General features: G+C 41.0%; 2 protein-coding genes across 4 annotated transcripts; both read left to right on the plus strand.

Moving 5' to 3' along the window:
* Positions 1–13: 13 nt before the first annotated feature.
* On the plus strand, positions 14–12,959 carry LOC135934528 (glycogen debranching enzyme). Of its 3 annotated transcripts, XM_065476349.1 has the most exons (24): positions 14–31; positions 174–292; positions 3,436–3,596; positions 3,935–4,160; positions 4,221–4,488; positions 4,542–4,676; positions 4,729–5,174; positions 5,364–5,576; positions 5,640–5,967; positions 6,034–6,157; positions 6,720–6,985; positions 7,038–7,193; positions 7,248–7,450; positions 7,503–7,712; positions 7,764–8,014; positions 8,071–8,160; positions 8,572–8,749; positions 8,805–8,983; positions 9,223–9,325; positions 9,381–9,606; positions 9,663–10,026; positions 10,281–10,678; positions 10,828–11,064; positions 11,420–12,959. In XM_065476349.1, exons 2-24 carry the CDS (start codon positions 276–278, stop codon positions 11,471–11,473), a joined length of 4,833 nt encoding a protein of 1,610 aa, XP_065332421.1. In that variant the 5' UTR covers positions 14–31; positions 174–275; the 3' UTR covers positions 11,474–12,959. The 3 variants fall into 3 exon arrangements, with proteins under 3 accessions (XP_065332421.1, XP_065332418.1, XP_065332419.1); XM_065476346.1 differs by lacking the exons at positions 14–31; positions 174–292 and adding an exon at positions 2,582–2,942; XM_065476347.1 differs by lacking the exons at positions 14–31; positions 174–292 and adding an exon at positions 2,939–3,080.
* A 781-nt stretch (positions 12,960–13,740) lies between these two features.
* Positions 13,741–21,245, plus strand: LOC135948392 (uncharacterized). Its single transcript, XM_065497622.1, has 9 exons — positions 13,741–13,813; positions 14,822–14,905; positions 14,970–15,372; positions 15,436–15,571; positions 15,632–15,872; positions 16,046–16,326; positions 16,381–16,619; positions 16,677–16,755; positions 16,818–21,245. Exons 1-9 carry the CDS (start codon positions 13,800–13,802, stop codon positions 20,993–20,995), a joined length of 5,655 nt encoding a protein of 1,884 aa, XP_065353694.1. The 5' UTR covers positions 13,741–13,799; the 3' UTR covers positions 20,996–21,245.
* Positions 21,246–21,356: the final 111 nt, after the last annotated feature.

Genomic DNA, 21,356 nt, shown 5'->3' on the forward strand with positions numbered 1-21,356 from the left:
GGCCACGTGAATTGCTGCTGCGGTCTGCAAGGTGTGTAGCCAGCGTTCCGGGCCGCGAGGGGCGCGATTCGCACGTGGGTTGGGCCGGCCGAGGCGCGGCTGGAAGGGTTTTGTTTTGGTCGGCTGACCTATATTTGACCTTGGCTGCTCTCTCTCTCTCTCTTTCTCTGCAGCGGGGCCGTGTCGAGCCTTGCTCGCATCTCCTGTCTCTTGCTGGACGTGTCCCTTAGCGCAGCGCGTGAGTCTCCCTTGCAGCATTTCTGAGAAAGGTCACCATGGCAGAAGAGGAAGGGTGAGTAAAATTGTCTCTTTCTTGCTCTATGCCTCAGTGACTAATTATGCCGATTGACACAGCATGCTCCTCGGATATAAATTTATATCCTACATATTTTGCTTAATTCGTTTAAGGCAGCATAATTAAATTCGCCCTCTACATGTCTTTGATTTTTAAATTATTTTTCTATTCATATTTCGCGTGAGAAGCAACCCTTTCTCACACGCCAACTTTGACAGTTCGGTTTATTGGGTTTATTGTCCTTTGTGTGAGGGACAGTTCAACGTACTTACGTCAATGGAGATAAAATAAGTGGTTTAAGTTTCGTGACCTCCTCCAACAGTATTTTGAAAATTATTTTCAAAATTATTATGTATATTGTGTTAATATTAATTTATTTTAAACTGATTGTGAGCAGAGGCCAAGAAAAATAATGGAAATAACCTCGAGTGGTCGCATATTTCAAAAAGCAAAGAAAAATGTCTGAAGTTAAGGACAAAAACAAATAACATCCTTTCAGATAATATTATAAATTTGGTAAATTTGTAAAACTTAAAGCATTATTTATTTCATTGGCTACAAACCGAAAAATAAAAATAAAGAAATCAATGAACAAGAAGAGCCCATATCTTTTAATCCGAAAAAATAGTTTTTTCTTCCTACATTGTTTGATATTAGATGAAAATTTGCCATAAATAGAGGTTTTCGTGTGTCGGAATCTCGAATTGTAGATACTGTTAAGCTAATAGGGTAATTAAAAAATCTTGAAAAATATAATCTGAATTTATAAAACTTGAATTATTTTTTTCAATCGAATTTAATTCTATTTACCAATTGCATAAGAGGTACTAGTTTGGCTTTTTAATATAGTGGCTATGAACGCTAGAGCAAAAATCTTGGCGAATTCAAAAAGCTGATAAAATTTTCAATATTTAAAAAATTTTAAAAAAAATAAAATGTTTCTCATATTCCTAATAATGGACAAGGTATGCAAATAAAAAATGATTTTTGTTTCTAAAATTTTAGGCATCTAATAAATATTTTATTAATATTTTGAAATTGTGTTCTTCGTCAATTGAAATTTGAGTTTTTTTAATATATCCTGCTATTTCATTAATAAACATTCATTCACACTTTGCTGTGAATGGCAAGGAAGGTAGTCGTTTTGCTGGCACCCAATGGAAGCATTTCACTAAACAAACATCCCCACCTACGGTCTTTTTCACGCTACTATAAAGATTGCACTTGTGAAAGGCGGGGAGTCCAGTGACGAACGCAGTGTCATTAGATGTATTTATATGTTCAATTTCATACTACTTATTACGAAATTAATAATTCATTATGTGCAACCTCGTTGACTGTTTCAATAATTTAATATATCAAATACGATTAAAAGCATTAAAAAATAAATTGAAACAAAAACTGGCTTTTTTAATGTTTGAAATCGAGTCTAAAAGTTTTCTCGGCACTTATTCTGATTAATTTTATGAAGAATAAGGAACATTTCTTTACCCTTCTGACGCCAAACTGCTATATCAAGTTCAGCATCTGACGCAAGAACTGAAAAACTAGAAACTGGTTTGCTTTTCCCATTTGAGGCCAAACAGGGGAATTTCATCTATATCATTTTTAATTAAATTGCAAATGAGTCATTTTATTGTTCTTGGCAGGCGCACGCTCGAGAGTGTTGAATCAGCTATTTTTAATCTGCCATCAGTGTTACCTTTCAGCCTTTGAGCAAAATCAATTTTTTCTGTTTTAATTTGTTTTAAACATCAAAATAGAATTTATCTTATTTAAAAAAAGTTTGATTTATCACAGGAAATTTTTTGAAGCAATCAACTTAATGTATTTGCGTTGCTAATTTTAGAATTTAATTAGGCAAAAGCTCGTTAGTATCACGCTATCACAATCACTGAACAAAATGCGAATTGATTTAATTAGAGCAGCTGACCTTTTTATTAATATTCTGATGGTTGTGCTGATCATGATAAAGATAGATGCATGTTAACTATGCCATAATAAGCTTGGTTTGACCACCTCTACGGTGACCTCGACCCCGCGTGGCGTCTAGATAACATAGAGCTCTTGTCAAAATTTCACCGTCGCCTGCGTCGCGACAATGGCGGGCGTGTCCAGCGGCAATGTGGCTCGCCCCAAACGCGGACCGCTTAAATTACAAAAATCAACAAGGAGCAGGGTCAAAGTTCGGATCCACGCAATCAAACTCGATCATTTTTGCGCTTGCTCGTGCACCGAGAGTACAGAGCAAATTCGGCCGGAGTGCGACACCAGTTGCAGTCGGTTCGTGCGCGCGCGAGACACGCGGATGAAAGCAAGGGAGTTTTATTAAGAAACCCGATAGGCCGGGTAATTGGAGCCTTGGGGCCGTGCAGCAACGGCGAGGGCGGCGGGCCGCGAAAAGCAGATTTTCCGCGCGATGCGCCCGTGGAGGAGCATTGGTCCGACTAGTGTGATTCTTTTATTCAAAAGAGTCGGCGCGAGCGGCGAGAGAGGCCATGCTGGCGCTGGTGCACCTGCTCAGCCAAGTATTTAATTTCGCGCTAGGGGGTGGTGGGGGTGCGGATGGTGGTGGTGCCCATCACCATCTTAACGGCGAATCTAGCCACCAGGAGTGTCACTCGTCTCTCGACTCTGGACCAGAGCGGTGAGTCCTCCAATAGCTCTCCTCCAACTCTGCAGCAATCCAACCACTTTTTCGCTCACTCGATCACTCCTTAAACTCTCCTCGCGTTTCCCAAACCATGCACAAGATGCGCAGACATTATTTCACCCAGAGAAAGTGGTAATTGCTACTTTTTTCTTACACTCTGGAATTTTTGCAACTTTTCCTCGACGCTCCACGCGACTTTGAGCAAACGTTGCAAGTCTTCCTTGCTTTCCGACATCAGACTCAACATGTTGCTTTTCATTTCAACCTTTTCAAACGGCATATATTTTAACATTCACACTCCCGCACCCGCACACCACCTGCGCGCAGCGTGCAAGGCTTTTTGATCAATTCTTAACGTGATCTGATTCCCTCGCGAGAAGCTAATATCGATCCGAACGTATCACGCAATCTACCTATGCATCAATATTTGCATTTTGCTTTTTTTACCGTGACACTGAGCTACGGCCCTTTTATGTTTTTGGTGCAGGAGGTCTGAACCGAGCCACCCCCAAGAGCTGAAAGGAATCTTCGCGATGACCCTAGGCACTCAGCGAAGCAGTGTTGTCCAACAGTACGGCGGACAGGTCAGGGTGCTGACCCTGAACTACGGCGAGCACCTCGACTCGACGCTCTTCCGTCTCAAGAAAGGTGAGTGATAGCCACTTTTTTCTAATCTAAACTCAAATATATTTGTTCGTAGTGCTATATTCCAATTTCTATCCACTTAGGTTGGATTTTCTTTTTCTTTTCCTCAAACACTCAAGATGTAACGATGATTTTTTAGTTTCTTTTTGTCTATCCAGAAGTACTATATCGGAAACCTATGAATCAAGAATAGAATGGTTTTCCTTTTTTTAAATCATATTAAACAGACGGTGGTTATTCCTAGAAAATTTCCAAAAATGCAATGGACTGTTGGTTGATTGCCAGCAACCAAGTTAAAATCATTAAATCCGACTGATGGATTAGATATAAATGTATTCTAGGATGGACCCTGCAGTTCCGTTTGGGCCCGTCTCTGTTGGGCAAAGACGTAAAAATCTTTTGCAACCACCCTGAAACACCTGAGGGTGAGATCTTTGACCGCCGCCGCTACCGAGGCCTGGCTTGGCGTCGGGACGGAGGCCCGGCCGACGACACATCATTCTACACTGAAATCAATATTGTCCGCGCGGGCTCCTTCCATTTTTACTTCACTTGCGACGAAAACAAGTATAACTCTATTGGAAAGAACATAAACATGTCGATTACAACTGCTCTTTTTATTGGCAGCTCGTATGATTTCGCAATGAATGACGGCTACTACACTGAGGGATATTATTCCGAGGGCTACACTGGCAAGAACAAAAGACCTGATGGGTCTGGCTTTTTCCTCGTCGAACCCGATCTGTTCTACGGCAGGGGTGACGTGCTACCCTTGGACTGCGTGCAGTGCCAGACCGTCCTCGCCAAGTGCCTTGGCCCTTTCCACACCTGGGAGAAGAAACTGGCAGTCTCAAGGGAGAGTGGCTACAATATGATTCATTTCACCCCAATTCAGGTATGACAGATTTTCATTCAGCGAATTTGGAGGTTATTGAAATTCATTTTCAGGCCCTAGGCATTTCCAACTCGTCGTACAGTCTGAAAGACCAGCTAAGGCTGAACCCAATCTTCAGCGAACACGGGGATCACATCAGCATCGAACATATTGAGAAACTGACCCACAAAATGGCAACAGAGTGGAAGGTTTGTAAATGACACTATAACGAAGAGCCTCATAAATTGTTAAATTCCAAAGGTTTTGAGTATTTGCGACGTTGTGCTGAACCACACGGCCAACGAAAGCGCTTGGATCAAGGACCATCCAGAATGTACATACAACATGGACAACTCGCCGCACCTGCGTCCCGCTTTCCTGTTGGACGCCATTTTGGCCCGCTTTGCGTTTGAGATCTCGCAAGGAAAGTGGCAGCACTCAGGCGTGCCTAAGCTGATCTGCATAGAAGACCACTTGCAGGCGATGCGCGGCACTCTTCTCGGCCAGCTGCTGCCGCAGGCCAAGCTGTGGGAGATGTATACGGTGGACATCGAGTCCACTCTGTCCCATTTCGCTCGAATGGCCAGGGAAAGGGGCCCTCTGAAGCAGGGCCATGGCGAGTTGACCATCCAGCAGGACCCTCAGTTCCGCCGCAACCATTCCAAAGTGGACATGGAGCAGGCGCTGAGCCTCTTCAACATTCAGAGGTTTGTTTATCTTCCTCGAATTTTTTTCCAATATTTCTGCCACGTTTTTAAGCTCTAATAAAATTTCAAAATCTTGCGAAGTCGAAATTGTCTGTAAAATCACGCAAAAATGTAGTATGTTGAAATCCAAGTATTTTTATTTTTTACAAGAATATCATTTGTTTGACAAAATATCATTTTGTATGACAGGAAGGACTGCTACGACGAAGCACATCGCGTCCAGCGCTGCACCGACGATCTGCGCGAATACCTTGAAACATTGAACCGTCAAGTGACTGACACTCTGCAGAGTCACCTGGTTGCTGCCGTGGACAACTGCCTGGCAGGAATTAGATACTTCCGCGTGCAGACCGACGGGCCAAGGCTTAAGGAAATCACTCCGAAGGATCCCCTGATTCCCAGGTAAGATGAACCAATGATGCTTGAGCCGATTGAAATTCCAATTTGGCCTCTTCTCCTACACAGGTACTTCACCTACACTGGTAATACCGACACGCTGCTTGATGACGTGGAGCGCATCATGTACGCCAACGGGGGCCGCTACATCATGGCTCACAACGGCTGGGTAATGAACGCTGATCCGCTCCGCAACTTTGCCGACGCCGACTCCAACGTCTACCTGAGGAGAGAACTGATCGCCTGGGGAGACAGCGTCAAACTGAGATACGGCGAAAAGCCGGAGGACTGCCCGTTCCTGTGGCAACACATGCGAGAGTATGTCGAGCAGACTGCAAGGACATTCCACGGAATCCGCCTCGACAACTGCCATTCCACGCCAATACCTGTCGCAGAGGTATCAAAATTAATGTTAATTACATTTGACTTGGAAATGATTAAACCCGATTGGGTTATGTTTCAGTACCTCTTGGATGCTGCCAGGCGCATCAGACCTGACCTCTACGTCGTCGCTGAACTGTTTACCAATTCTGATGAAAAGGACAACATTTTCATCAACCGCCTGGGCATTACATCTCTAATCAGAGGCATGTACTATTTATTATTTAATGAGAGCTAGGGAATTTCGACGGTAAAGACGTTTTTTAAATGGTGCTATTCTTGCTAATTATTATTGTTAAGGGCCCCTTGTATTCGAAGTATTGGACAAAATGTGTGTGTGTGTGTATATTTATAGAAAAAATTTGGCATAGATAAATCGGAAGTTTTTGATATACTGAGGTCACGGGTCGAAAAAAAGTTATTTTTAGCTGAAGTATGAATAGCGAGAAAATAAAAATTTCACGATCGGTTGATTTTAACCATCAGAACATGCTACACTCATGACGTCAAAAATGACTTTAAGAACGTGCAATAAATTGAACCCTGGTCCTTTAGGCTTGATAGTGTTAAAATCAAACATGTAGCTGTTTTAATTATGGCTGCCAGGCTCTGTTTGATTTGCAATATTTTTAAGTGTGAGAAAACAATGTTGCATTTTTGCACATTGCTAAATTGGCAAATCCTAATGTGTGCTCATTTGGAATCTAATAGCTAATAAGACGCACCGAAAAAAGATTTAATTGTCTTAATTTCCTAATCTTTGCGCAGAGGCCATGTCTGCTTGGGACTCGCACGAAGAGGGACGTCTGGTTTACCGCTACGGCGGCGATCCAGTTGGTGCCTTCATTCAGCCACCTACTCGTCCTCTTGTGCCTAGCATCGCCCACGCCCTTTTCCTTGACGTCACGCACGACAATCCAAGTCCAGTGCAGACCAGAAGCGTGTACGACCTGCTACCCAGCTCAGCCTTGGTCAACATGGCTTGCTGCGGGAGCGGAAGCAACAGGGGCTACGACGAGCTTGTTCCTCATGATGTAAAATCGTTAAATGGTTGAAGATGAGTGTGGTTAATATACTAATTTTTAGATCCATGTTGTGGATGAAATCCGCCACTACACAGAATGGGCTGAGAACGTCAATTCGAACGGAAGCCAGACCGTTGGCTTGCAAAGCGGCATCATTGCGGCCAAGCGGGCGCTGAATAAACTGCACTTTGAGCTGGGAATATCCGGTTTCAACCAAGTATGAAAAATAATGATCATTCAGAGTTGGTCTCAAACTTAATTGAAAACATAGGTGTTCGTTGACCAAGTTGACTCTGATGTGGTGGCCGTGACCAGGCACTGCCCCGCCACCCACCAGTCAGTGGTGCTTGTTGCGTGCACTGCATTTAAACAGCCAGAGCCTTTCTACAAGAGAACACACACACGGCCATTGCGGGTCGAAGGCACCGTCGACGAGGTGATTTTCGAAGCAAGCCTTTGCCACAGAGATTCAAAGTAAATTATATGAAATTGCCATAGTATTTGAAAACTAATTCCTTCTCCGCAGATCTGGTGGCGCGTGGTTTGTGCCTCCTCCTTCCAACTTCCGCAAAGATGGACGCTTCATCAACGGCTTGAGCGATTACAAGCTGAAGCTGAGGGAACACTTCCCTCTGTCTCAGGCTGAGGCTGTCCACAAGGGTGAAAGTGGCGACCCGCAGGTCACGCAGATCGACTTCACAGAGGACTTCCAGCCTGGCTGTGTGATAGCATTTAAGTGCGTTTTAATTAAAATGCAGTCAATTTTTATTTAATATATTTTCCCCAGGGTTTCTCTGCATTACAACATGACGCCAGCTATCGCTCACCTTGGCCGGCTTGTCGAACGGTTCAACATGCGTTCTGCCAATGACATGTCTACAGTGGATCACGATTTTGACAGAATCGTGTCCAGGCTTAACCTTGCAGATCTCAATAGAGCTCTCTTCCACTGCGAAGAGGAGGAAAGAGACGAGGGCCATGGCTTCGGAGCGTATAATATTCCAGGATTTGGATCCACGGTTTACTGCGGCCTACAAGGTACTGGAAACATTAAGATTGGTGGTTAATTTCTTATTAAATCATGTTGTAAACAGGTTTCATTTCATTGCTAAGTGAAGTTAGGCAAAAGAACGATTTGGGCCATCCTCTGTGTGGAAACTTGAGGGCTGGTAACTGGATGATAGGTAACTTTTGATGCTTTCAATTATTAAAAACCGCAAAATGAGAATCCAAGCGATGTTTGGGAATCAAGTTCGAGCTGATCTGCGCCTAAGTTTGACTCTCTGTCATATTGCAATTATTACAAGTCCATTCGGATTTGGGAGGATTGCGAAAGCCCTCTGACTCGCACCTTTCCAGTATGCGTGAATTAATTTCACGGGACGAACGTCTAGCGTTTCAATAAATTGCACCAATGCAAGGCAGTAACATGAGCTGGCCCTTTTCTGCAATGGACTTCCAATGAGTCTCTTTGAGGCCATGTTAATCGTTCCCCGTGTTATTAACACGTGAGTCACCCATCTCAAAAAACACAAACCGATCAAAGATAAAAAAAATTTGGGAACATCGAGACATCATGGCTCCTCTTTTTTAAGACTACATCAGTCAGAGGCTGAAGCTCGATCCAGGCACTGAAGAGCTAGGCAGGTGGTTTGAGGATAACCTTCGCCACCTGAAGGAATTGCCGCGCTACCTGGTTCCCAGCTACTTCGATGCTGTGTTGCAAGGGGTGTATCAAGCACTCCTTCAGCGCGTATGGAACTGCATGTCAACGTAATCCCCTCGAATTCACTTTCCAACCGCAAACCTTGATTTTGTTCTTGCGCAGATTCATTCAGCTTGGCTCGCATTTCGTCAAGAGCCTCGGTCTTGGCTCCGTTCAGTGCGGTGGAATAGTGAAATCCGCACAGCTGCCGAAGCTGTCGCCAGCTTTGCCACCACCCTTGCCACCAACCAGGCTGGGACTAAACGGACAGTCTGATCAAGTGTTCCTCACGCTCTCTGCAGGTGAGAAATCCACGCTTGTCTGAGTTTTCATTGAACGTCGTTTTTTAAATTTATCTTTGAACTCTCTGAAAGTTCCTCTGTAACGAAATAACGAATCCATTGGTTTCGCCAAATACTACAACGTCGAATCGTTAGAGTTTTCTTGTTAGTCTAATTATCTTTTGTTAACCAGCATTTCCAACATTTGGGCTATTCTTTATTTCCTTCAATTAATTTTCTATCCTAATTAAATCTTGCAGGCTTGCCTCACTTCTCCACTGGCTACATGCGTAACTGGGGACGAGACACTTTCATTTCCCTTCGAGGTTTGTTCATTCTCACTGGACGCTACCAAGAGGCTAGGTATATTAAATCACTAAACCTCAAATTGGTTTAATCTCACGAGGATCTCGTTCAGGTACCACATCCTCGCCTACGCCGCTTGCCTCCGCCACGGTTTGATTCCCAATCTCTTGGATGGAGGCAAAAACGCTCGGTTCAATTGCAGAGACGCAGTTTGGTGGTGGCTCTATTCGATCCAGAGCTACGTCCAGGAAGTGCCAGACGGCTGGCGCATTTTCCAGGACCCAGTGTCCCGTTTGTTCCCGAGGGACGACTCTCCTGCTCTTGAGCCTGGCTCACATGTAAAATAATTTAATTAACTCAATCACCAGGTAGGTGCTCACCAATTTTATTGCAGGACCAACCCCTTCAAGACATCGTGCAGGAAGCACTGCGCGTGCACTTCCAAGGCCTCAAGTTCAGGGAACGCAACGCAGGAGCCAAGATCGACGCACACATGAACGACCAAGGATTCAACAACGAGATTGGCGTCGATTGCGAAACAGGCTTCGTTTACGGAGGCAACGGCCAGAATTGCGGCACTTGGATGGACAAGATGGGCTCAAGCGACAAGGCCGGCACCAAGGGCAGACCCGCAACACCTCGCGATGGCAGCGCCGTCGAGCTCGTCGGTCTGTGCAAGGCTGCTCTCAAATTCCTCAATGGCTTGTACACCATGGGCAGATATCCACATAACTCTGTAGAGCGCAGAAACAATGACGGTACTAAAAAAAATAGTAAAAAAGTAAATATATTTATTAAAATGCCAATTCTGAAAGATCATTGGCCGTTCCACCCAAATTTGGTTTGTAGACACTGTTTATGCATTTTACTAAACACAAGGTGCATGAAGAAGAAAAGTGTCTTAAAAAAAATTGTGGAAAACCACATTTTTCAACTTCACCCTTTTGACAATCAAACAGACAAAATATTTATAGGAAATGTCAGTTGAGGCTGAAAATTGAAACTATTGCAGGAAGCTACACAACATGGACGTTCCAGGAGTGGGAGGACAAGATTGTGCACCACTTTGAACGCAAATTCTGGATCAACTGGACGCCCATCCCTGAGAACGAGCCGCGACCCGAACTGATCAACCGGCGCGGCATCTACAAGGACTCGCACAATGCGAGCCAAGCGTGGGCTGACTACCAGCTGCGGCCCAACTTCACGGTGGCCATGGTGGCCGCACCCGACATGTTTGACCCTCACCATGCGTGGTCGGCGCTCGGCGAGGTCGAAAAGATCCTGCTTGGCCCCCTGGGCATGAAGACCCTCGACCCCAGCGACTGGGCTTACTGCGGCGACTACAACAACTGCGACGATGGAAACGACTCAAAGACGGCGCAAGGTTTCAACTACCACCAAGGACCTGTAAGTTGAATAATACTTTGTCTGTGTTTGAATAATTTTTTAACATAAAAGTTTTCAACAGACTAAAATCTATAAATAGCTAGCTCCTGAACGAATTATTCGTAATTTTTCGTGCAAGAAACTTATTCATTAATTTTATTTTAACTCAGGAATGGGTGTGGCCCGTGGGCTTCTTCCTGCGCGCCCGTCTCCACTTCGCCCGCATCGTGGGCGGCGAGGCTGAGTTGCGTCGCACAATGTCGGCCACCAAGGCTTACCTTTCCCGCCACTTCACCGAACTCACCACGTCGCCCTGGCGAGGATTACCTGAGTTGACCAACAAGGACGGCAGATACTGCTCGGACAGTTGTCGTATCCAGGCTTGGAGCATGGCAACTATCCTCGAGGTACGATGCCTAATATATTTACCCTTTTGCATTTTTATAATTATCTATAAATCATTTCGAATCACTCAATTTTCTCAATGCGAGTTCTCATTTAACTTCATTTTCTCATTTTAATTTGAACTCTGTGGTGATCATTAGGCTGGCGATATTTCGACGAAAAAGACGTCTGCGTGTAGCATAATGTCCAGTCTGCAATGGAATAAAGAGTGTGGGCATAAAATATTTGATGATATTTTCCCAAACAATATAAAAGTGTATTTTAAAACTAAAAAGGGATGATTTAGATTAAAAATCTATAGGCACTGTAATAAATATTTAGAATATATTTAAAACAAATATTGTGGCTCGATTTCAGACGCTGCACCAGATGTCTCAACTGGAGGAAGAGCTCGGATACAACCACAACTGACTTGCGCCTCACCCCTCTCTCGACCCTCGTCACGTAGTGTTTAGCGACCTGTATCTCTCTTGGAACCGTCCCCTGCCAACAATGAACCCGCTGATCCTCAACCCTGTCGCCCTGACGCCTCAGATGTCGCCGTGCCTCCGCCGCACGGGCTCCATCCGAGGCTACAAGAGGAGCAGCCCACCCACCCCCAGAGAGAGGGGTGACCACCGTAGGGCCCCTCATTACGAAGACGTAGAGGCCGCCGAGGTCCCCCTGGTGCGCGGCAGGCCCACCGCCAACAGGAGGAAGATCAAGAAGAACCCCGAGTACAACAGGCTCGAGCAGAAGCAGATCGCGCGCATTATGGTCTCCTACACCCTCGGCTTTTTTATCCTCGCCATCTTCGCCTTCTACGTCTTTTACTTTATCTATTAAAAGCAAACTTTTGACTCCAGGGGGTTTGAATACAGTTGCCAAAATTCATTTTTAGCCCTGAAACATTTACAAACTTTTTTATTTTGAAATTCCAAAATTTTTGTTTCGACACTGTAGTCGTCTCGTCGCGCGGCAGTTGGAAAATGAAACGCCGCGCTGCTAAGAGACTAGTCACACGGGGAAAACATGTAACTGAAAATGTGTTAAAAAAAATATTTGTAGGTTATTTTCATATTAGAAGTTAAACCGTTCGGAATTGTCTTAAAAAATTATTTTAGCTATATGTATTATTTAGCACACCCCCACCCACCTGTCATCTAATGAGACTCTAAATAGTTTCACATTAGCATAGACTCTCTTGCTCTTCTCCCGAGTCTTTCTTAACTCTCTGTATCTGTCCTGAAGACACTGGCATTTTTGCGCCTCGCTTGACGCACTGGGGTAGGTGGGAGCGCGAGCGTGCCCTCCCTCCTGCCGTCTTGTTAGGAATCTGTTCGATTGTGCCATGGTTTTTGTTGTGTAACCAAAGCAATATGTGCCGTTCTCAGCTGAGATCAACTGTTGTCAAAAGGAGCTCAGTTTGTTAGAAAAATAAAAAGAAAACTCACTCGTAAGAGGTTGTTGCTGAATCAAAAGTCTATGATTTTGTTAAGAGCCAAAGGTTTCTCACGGAATGTTTGGCACTACCATCAAAATTCTATCCCGATTTATGTGTTTCTCTGGTTTGTCGCGCAACTTGCAATGATGCTGGACAAAATTTGCATCATTTTTATTACTGTTTGAAAGAGCTTGGCTTGTTGTTTTTATTTGGCCAATATATTATGGATAATATACTATCTCACGATTAAACTTGTTAGAAAAAGCCCTCGGCGCTCAGGCTGTAGCTGTGGTTTGTTAATTAGTTGTCTGTTAATTTGTTGATTAATTGGTTGTTAATAATGGAAGGAACAAATATAATTTACAAACATAATTCTCTTGCTAATATTTGAAAAGAAAACTTTCCCGAGAAGGCAATGGAAGTGTATATGGTTTTGTGATGTATGAACGTACAAATAAAAATTCGAAAAAATAATCTGGCTGTATTATATTAAATAATAAGGACGTGAATTTTTAATGGAAATAAAATAAGCAAATTAAAAATTAGACATGAAAGGACTAAATTTAAAATGTTTATGTTCTGGGAGATAGCTAACTATTTGATTTAAATTGTTTTTCCGTGCCAATTAGACGGTCACTATTTCAATAAACGACATTTTGTGACATCGTTCTAGCCGAATCAACGCGTTTTTATTTTTATGGGAAAAACAAATTTTGGTCCGAATTTCAAGATTTGGTATTAATGTTAAAGAGCATAGTAAAAAAATCATCAAACTCAAAATTTTAAAACAAATAGATGCGAGTTTTTACGAAGAATTTTGCTCAAGTATACTAGCACTGAAGTTTCCAAACACATTTTGGAGAGTATCTAAATTTTTAGCCATTTTTTATAAGTTAAAATCGGTTCAACTTAAAGAACCCTATATTCCCATCGCTGAAAATTCGAACAGACTATCTTAATTTTTCCCAGTCTCTGAACTTTTTTCATGTTCGTGTTAATCGTGTTATCACGAAGAGCAAGGAGAAGCTCTCTGAAGCTGAGTGAATAACTCCTCAGCATTCAAGGCATGTATATAAAAATTAAAAAATTATAATCCCAAACACTGTAAGCCACCGCGAGATGTCAGTTTAGCTATGAAAAAAACACGCGGCATACGCGGCCTCTGCATCGCGGAAATGATAAGAAACATTCTTTGTCAGATGACGTGTGATGTTTCGAAGTTTTGGCTGGGTCGCTGGCGTCGCTGTCCCTTGTAGCCGAGAGAAGAATAATTTACTCATCGCGCAGGATAATTAATAATTATCTAAATTCACCATGATTCACCATTGGTGAGTTGTGTTCTCTTGTGTTTTTGTTCATATTAATGTACTTTAAAGCATAATTTTCGATTTTCAGGGGTTGAAAAACTTTCAACGCAAACGATTTAAATTATTGCTCACTTTTCGTTTAAGTATTTTTGTCTTAGACTTTATATTATACAAATTGAGCTCTAACCTGATGGGCTGATTTTAGTTTTTCATTTGTAAGGGAGCAATTTATTACGGATCTTAGATAATAATATATAATAAATTCCTATAATCTCTCCCTATATGTTGAATTTTTTCTTTTGATATTTTGCAAACATAATAGTAGATCAGTGCTATACTCAACGTGTCAACACGTTTGCTGATAATATCATTTTTTATTCAAGACCATTTTCCGTAATTTGAATTTAATCAACATTTATTTTATCATGCATAGAGAGGCACGAAGTTTTTTTTGTCTTGTACACGTTATTATTAATAATATAAGAGAACCTTTTAGACGGGGAACGAATTAAAAAAAATTAATTTCTTCCTTTTTTTCTACGCATCAAGCTATTTTAAAAATCATTGTCTATGCACATTAAAAATTGCTTAAATCATTAGTCATTAGGAGTTTAATGTTTCCAAAAAGCTTCAATTTTACACGTGTATATATTTGATGAATTCAATTCTTGTATCGATATCATGTGACTGATTGTGAAACATAATCTGCGAAGCTTGAAGAGTGGCTCATAGATAATTTCGATAATTTATAAAAGAAATGCATTTTTTTCCAAGTTTATGACTCTTATCAACCGTGACCATACCGGCTCTAAATTTAATAACTATTGACATTCTCTGGCATTTAATTTTGGACATCTCTTCTAGCTAAGCATTCTTTGCAACAATTTGCAGTAACACACCATGTTAATTTTTCGCTTAAAATTCAATGCAGTTCAGAATTCAATACTACGTGCCTGACAAATCTTTTAGAATATTTAATTGAAGTAAAAGCACTTTGCAATTTTTATTAAATATTTCAAAATTTTCTAGGTTAAAAATGCGTAAGCAAAAAATCATGAAAACCAGGTTTGGATATTTCCAAGACAATAGTGGGACAGCAAGAGAAATTGATTGGTATGAATGATAGGTTTACAGCAATATTTGCACTGTTTAAAATATGTATTATCCTCCTTTGTAGGGTATTCGTCCTAGTGATCCATTACGACTTCTCATCAAGAGAAGGATTTGAATTAAAGAAAAGAATTGGAGATGCGGAAGATGTTGAAAGGCTGCGAAGCACATTTAAAGAAAAGAGAAACTGCTCGTTTCACGAAATTTTATCTCCAACAAAAGATGAATTATTTGAGCTCATTTCAAACGAGGAAAAGCTCCTGCAGCTTTTCAGAGGCAGCAGCTTAAACTGTGTGCCAGAGATATTCATTCTTTTTATTTTGTCGCACGGAGGTACCGATGGAATCATATACACAGACCATTTTCAACCAGAGTCTAAGGAAATGGTTTATTTTTACCGACACGATGTTTTCCAGAAACTTGCTTCTCTGAAAAAGTTCAAAACCTGCCTCAAATTCATCAACTTTGGGGTAATTGATTTAACAAATTTTTATGTTTTATCCAAAAGAGACTATTAATTATTTATATTTCAGCCCTGTCGCGGACTTGAATATGATCCAATCTTGTCGCCATCAGAAAACAAGCTCAAGACAAACTCTAAAGTATCCAAATTATACTTCGTGCCAAACATTTATGAAAATCTGGTTGTTGCTTACTCCACTCTAGAAAGTATTTAATTTTAGATCCTCGACTTTTTTAAAGTGTATTGAATCATTCCATGAATTGCAGCAAAGATCGCAAAACGGGAGGATGCCGCTAACTCGGTAACAAAAATGGGAACTTATTACGTCCAATCATTTTGCGACGTGCTTGATGAGCTTCAACATGACACAAATTTCGCGGACGTTTTGACCATGGTGCAGCACGAAGTGCACAGAACGACAACAACTAACCCATTCAATAAAAGTGGTCAAACTCCAGAATTCACCTTATTCCCACACAAGAAGATCATCATTCGTTGCGTTGAAAAGTAAATATATATTATGAAACTGTTATATACGTCATGATGATCTGTATAAGTTTGTCTTAGAATTATGGTCTTTTGTTCCTGGTTACCCAATTTCGTACCTTTCCACTAAATTTTCTTTCAATCAGGACAAAAAGAGCTTAAGGATAATGAATCGGTCTATTTTTTTTTCTCAGAGCGATTTCTCAACCAGGCATGTCTTGCGGTCATGATGGAAAAGCCGATACTTCGCGTTTGAAAAATACTCCAATTCAACGTGATGCAAGGGAGCATTTTTTCAAATGGCAGTCAGACACAGGAGAAACTTTGCGAAGTCGAAGAGCAGCAATTTTTCGAGATCCAGAAGTTTCGAAATACCAAGCAATGAAGATGGACAAGGCACTGACGAGAAACCTTCTTTTTGAAACTTCCTTACACAATATCACAACGCGAGAGCTGAACAATTATTTTACTAATTGTAATTTTTATTAAATTTCTCTTTTCAAATCAATAACTTAATCTCGTGTTCCAGCTAAATTGCTCGATTATGAGAATGTGGGCTGCTGTTTGGCCGCGTTTTTTACTAAGACCCAAGTTGACGAAAAAAGTGGCGAAATCAGCATCACTACAACAGACGACGTGACTGTTCCGGCTGGAGACATCATTAGCACCTGCGTTGGGCCCGAAAACAAGAACATGACTGGCAAGCCATACCTCTTTTTCTTCATCAACCAAGTTTCCCCAGCCGCTGATAACATGATGCCTCATGAGGTTGCATATAAATATACTGCAATTATTCAAGTATTTTTTATTTTGTCAATGTTTCAGCCACAATTGCCGAATTTGAATTACGCGATTCGAGCTACCCAATACAGCGGCTATTTAGCTTTTTTCGCACTGAGCGAAGGTGAATTTATTTAAGTTTAATTTAGTATTCTTATTGACTATGTAATCATTATTTTCATATAGATATATTTGAACGACTGCTGGAAATTTTGGATGGAAAACTTGTGAAAAACGGTAAAAGCATCCAAGAACTACTGTCCGAGCTCCTTCATCTAAATCCAGAGGATGTCTCCAACTTCAGTGCAAGTAATAACAGGCTGATGCTTATTGCGTCAACATTGCAGTACTCACTCGATTTCCCAGACTTACCCAGTCGTTTCGTTCAACCAACGTTAAAAATTTCCAATCAAAATTACAAATTTGAAACATTTTTGCGGCTAGTTGAATCCTTAGAAAATATGATGTTGGTTGTTTCATCGGACGCTGGTATGGGGAAAACAACAATGGTGCTCGAACTTTCGAATATCTTGAGAAAGAAAATGAAAAGAAAAATTGTTCTTTTGCAACTAGTTCGGTTTTACGAATTTTTCCCCAACGGCGATGATGAGTGCGACTGCACGCTGTACTCGCTCCTTGCAAAGGCATTAAGCGTCACCGAGGAGAGAATCATAGACCTGAACAATAGTGAAGGATTCTTTGTCTTTTTAGATGGGTTTGACGAAATAGCGACCCATTTTAAAGGTTTGACATCAAACATTTTACGAGAGCTGGTTAAGAGAAAAATCCCATTTCTTATCACGACAAGACCAGAAGAAGAAAATGCGCTTAAAAGTATTTTGAAAGAAGCCAAAATTATTGGGCTTGAAAATTTTGATCGAAATCAACAGCTAGAGCTTATGAAAATAGTCACGCAAGAGAGAGAGGAGGAGTGTGAAAATAAATTAAAAAGCTTTCGGGCCACTGCGATGGGAGATGTCTTGGGAAATCCCTTGCATCTCACTATTGTCAGTCAGGGCAAAAATGCTAAAAATATGTGGGAAGTTTATGATGAATTTTTGCACACGAAAGTCGCTCATGGATTAGAATTTAAAGATAATATCCGAATCGACAATGCAAAAGGGCAAATGCAAATCAAGGACAGAATTAAATTCCTTCAAAAAGTAACGTATGATCAAGTGAAGAACGATCTAAAAACAAAAGAATTCAGCGAGGATGAATGCTGTAAAATAAATAACACGGGAGTTGCATGGATAAGTGGAAGTCAAATTATCTACACGCACAAAACTGTATCAGACTTTCTTGTGTGCCGAAAATTCGTTTTCGAGGTTCAGAACAAGAAAGCTGAAAAGGATGCAACAATCATGAGTCACGACAGATTGTCAGGAAGCAGAAGCTTCCTCGATCTTTACCTATCCCAAGACGAGAAAAATTTCCGATTAACTTTAATGGAAATCGTAAAGCAACACGTACCACCAAGGTCGGTTTTGTTTATACTAAGCGAAGGCCACAAAAATATGTTCAACGCTTTTCAGGGGCTAATTAGAGAAGCAGTTAACTCACAAATATCTGATATAGATCTCTTGAATAAAACTTTGAATGCGACAATTTCAAATAATATTCAAAACGCAGAGTTTGCTAAATTTTTACTGGATTTTGAGTTTCCAATAAAAGATGAGGTGCAAAAACATGAACAAACTGCAATGGATTTGGTAATGACAAGATTCAAGAATGGTGAGGATGCACTCTTTCTTGCCCAAAAGTTGTACGATAAGAATCAATCGCTCGTCAAAACCGAGCCTAACGACGAAACAACATTTCAGCAAGCAGCTGAAAAAAAGGATTCAAAAATGTGTGGTTGGTTGCTCGAAATTAAAAATGATGAAGTTGATTTCATCAAAATGGGCAAGCATCCATTTGACTATGTTGCTCAAAACGCGCAATTCGGACTCGAAGTTGGGAAATACCTTATATCGATAGGTGTTAAGCCTGAAGTCCAAAGTTTAAAAAAAGCCGTGCGGTTGAATAATTTCAAACTGGCAGAGCTTCTGTTCTTTAATTTGGCAGACGAAAATAAAAGGCTCGGGGGAAACAATATTCTTCACTTTGCCATCCGTATAGACAGCATTGAATTTGTCATACACGTGAGCCAAAAATATGGAAAAGAATTGGTCTCGCAACTAACAGATCATGGAGTGACTGCCCTGCAATTGGCAGCGAGCTACTCTGGTTTGAGCATGTGCAAGTTGATTGAAAAGTTTGATATTGAATTTCACGCCAGCGAAGACAATGGGCATGTTTTTTGTCATGACCGGTGTCTTCCTGGTTTAATTAGAAATCAAGCATTTCTAGCTGGTGCACCCTCTCAGATATCAAACGGTATCGCATACTTTCTAAGTAATTTTAAGAAAATACCCGGTACTCTGTGCCCATCAATGTTCAGCGTTCTTTCGCCTTCGGGTGAAAATGCTTTTCATGCAGCTGCTCGAAATGAGAACAGAATTGACGAGCTTGTAGCACTTGCTCAGCATTTTAAAACAAACAAAGTGGCAATTGATCTGAAAAATAAAATGGGTAACACCCCATTTCAAATTGCAATCCTAAATCAACGAACTGACCTGGCTCTGTACTTGATGAAAAACGGGGCGGATGTGAAAAACAGTTGCGGAAAATTCAACGCATTTCAATTTTTTATAATAAATGATAATCTGGACGGGGCCAAGGAGGTTTACAAAAGGCATAGTGAACTTCTGGGCCAACTCACTGACAAGGGCGAATCTTGTTTGCACCTAGCAGTGATGCATTCCTCCATAAAAATGTTCAATTGGCTTCTGCAAATCGGAGCCAATTTGCATGCTGTGACTAAAAATGGAGATAATGTTTTGCACCTGGTCCATCATCAAGTTCATGAGGTATATGTCTCTCTCTCCAAAGATGGAAAAAATTTTGAAATGTTCAACAAAATTAAAAGCTGGGTAAAATTTTTAGTTTCTAAAGGGGCTGACATCAGTCTAAAAAATAATCAGGGAAAAATTCCACTTCAAATTGCTCTTGAAGATAAAAGTACGCTGTCGCTAGCAAAAGAATTGATGGAATATTCAGCTCCTCCCGAAATGAAGTTGGACGGGCATAACCTGTTGCACATTTTCATTAAATATGAAAATTTGGATGACATTAAATACATTCATCATTTGCATCGTGAATTGATAAAAGAAAGATCAGACAAAGGAGACTATGCACTGCATCTGGCTGCAAGATGCTGCAAAGATCGTGAAACCTTTGAATGGCTCGTTGAAAATGGGGCAGATGTCCACGCGCTTAATTGGAATGGGGACAATGTCTTACATGTCTTAGCTTCAAAATATGAACTAAATTTTGAAATTGTTCAGTATTTCTTTGATCTAGGTGTTAACATCAATTCAAAAAATATCCACATGTTGACACCACTGCAGGTAGCTGCTGAGCACTTGAGTTTTGGGAGTATTCGTGGATTCGTTGAGCTCGGAGCTGAACTTTTTAGAAACGGTGCGAAATACAACGTGTTGCACGTGCTAATTAAAAATTTTAAACTCGACCTAGCAGAGTTCATCCACTCAAAAGACAATAAAGTCGTGACGGAGCTCACCGGCGACGGGTATACAGCCCTGCACTTAGCAGTTCAGTTTTCAAAACTTGAGATGTGCAAGTGGCTGATTGAGATTAACGGTGTCGATGTACATGCTGTGACAGAACAGGGTGACAACATTCTCCACATCGCGGCACGTCGACATGATAATGAAGGGAAACAAATTTTAGAATACATACTCGCAACTTTTGAGGTGAACATTAACCAGAAAAATAAATCAGACGAGACTCCACTTTTCATTGCTTTGGTCCCCGCGGATAACATTTATGCGGCTAAAAAATTGATTGAATCAGGGGCTGATTGTAGAGTTAAATGCGGTGGAGTTTCGCTGTTGCATGCGAGTCTGGAGAACAATGGAGAGTATGCCTTGGATGCCATTGAACTGTTAAAAGACAAGGGTGTACTCGAGGAACTCACAGAAGAGGGAGAAAATATATTGCACCTCTCTGCCAGATATGCGAATATCAGTACTTGCATCTACGTGCAAAATTTTGTCGCGGACCTGCATGCGACCACAAATGACGGCAGCACCGTTTTGCACATGGCTGCCTTGAACAAAGTATATGGACGGGATATCATAGAACATTTTATGTCGCTGGGTTTGGACTTGGACTTGGAAAAAGTAAGCAATGATGGAAAATTAGCATTAGATGTTGCTAATTCAATACAGAACTACAATGCAAGTAGCATTCTATTAAAGTATTACAATATGTTATTTCAACGTGAAGATGCTTATTAAAATTGTAATTTTTTATTAAGTTTTCAATTTTTATTTTCTCTAATTATAGTTTTTAATGAAATGTTAAAATGGTAATTTTTGGGAGGCGTACATCAATAGGTTTTTGTATTGATTTTATTTGTGAACATAAAAATAAATATTTCAATATACATAGTTCAATATCATTAATCTGAATATACATATTTATTGTCAATTGTTACTTCGTAAGGGGAAATTTTTGTGATCAATAAAATATAATTATAATTAATCTAATTACTTTGGTTTTAATCTTATTGGATACAAGTTTTTAATTTCAAATAACTATAACATAAAATCTTCGGTAGACAAAAACAGTAGCAGTGGGCAACCGGCTATGCACAGC

The sequence above is a fragment of the Cloeon dipterum genome, chromosome 1 (assembly GCF_949628265.1).
Source record: "Cloeon dipterum chromosome 1, ieCloDipt1.1, whole genome shotgun sequence".
Taxonomy (NCBI): Eukaryota; Metazoa; Arthropoda; class Insecta; order Ephemeroptera; family Baetidae; genus Cloeon; species Cloeon dipterum.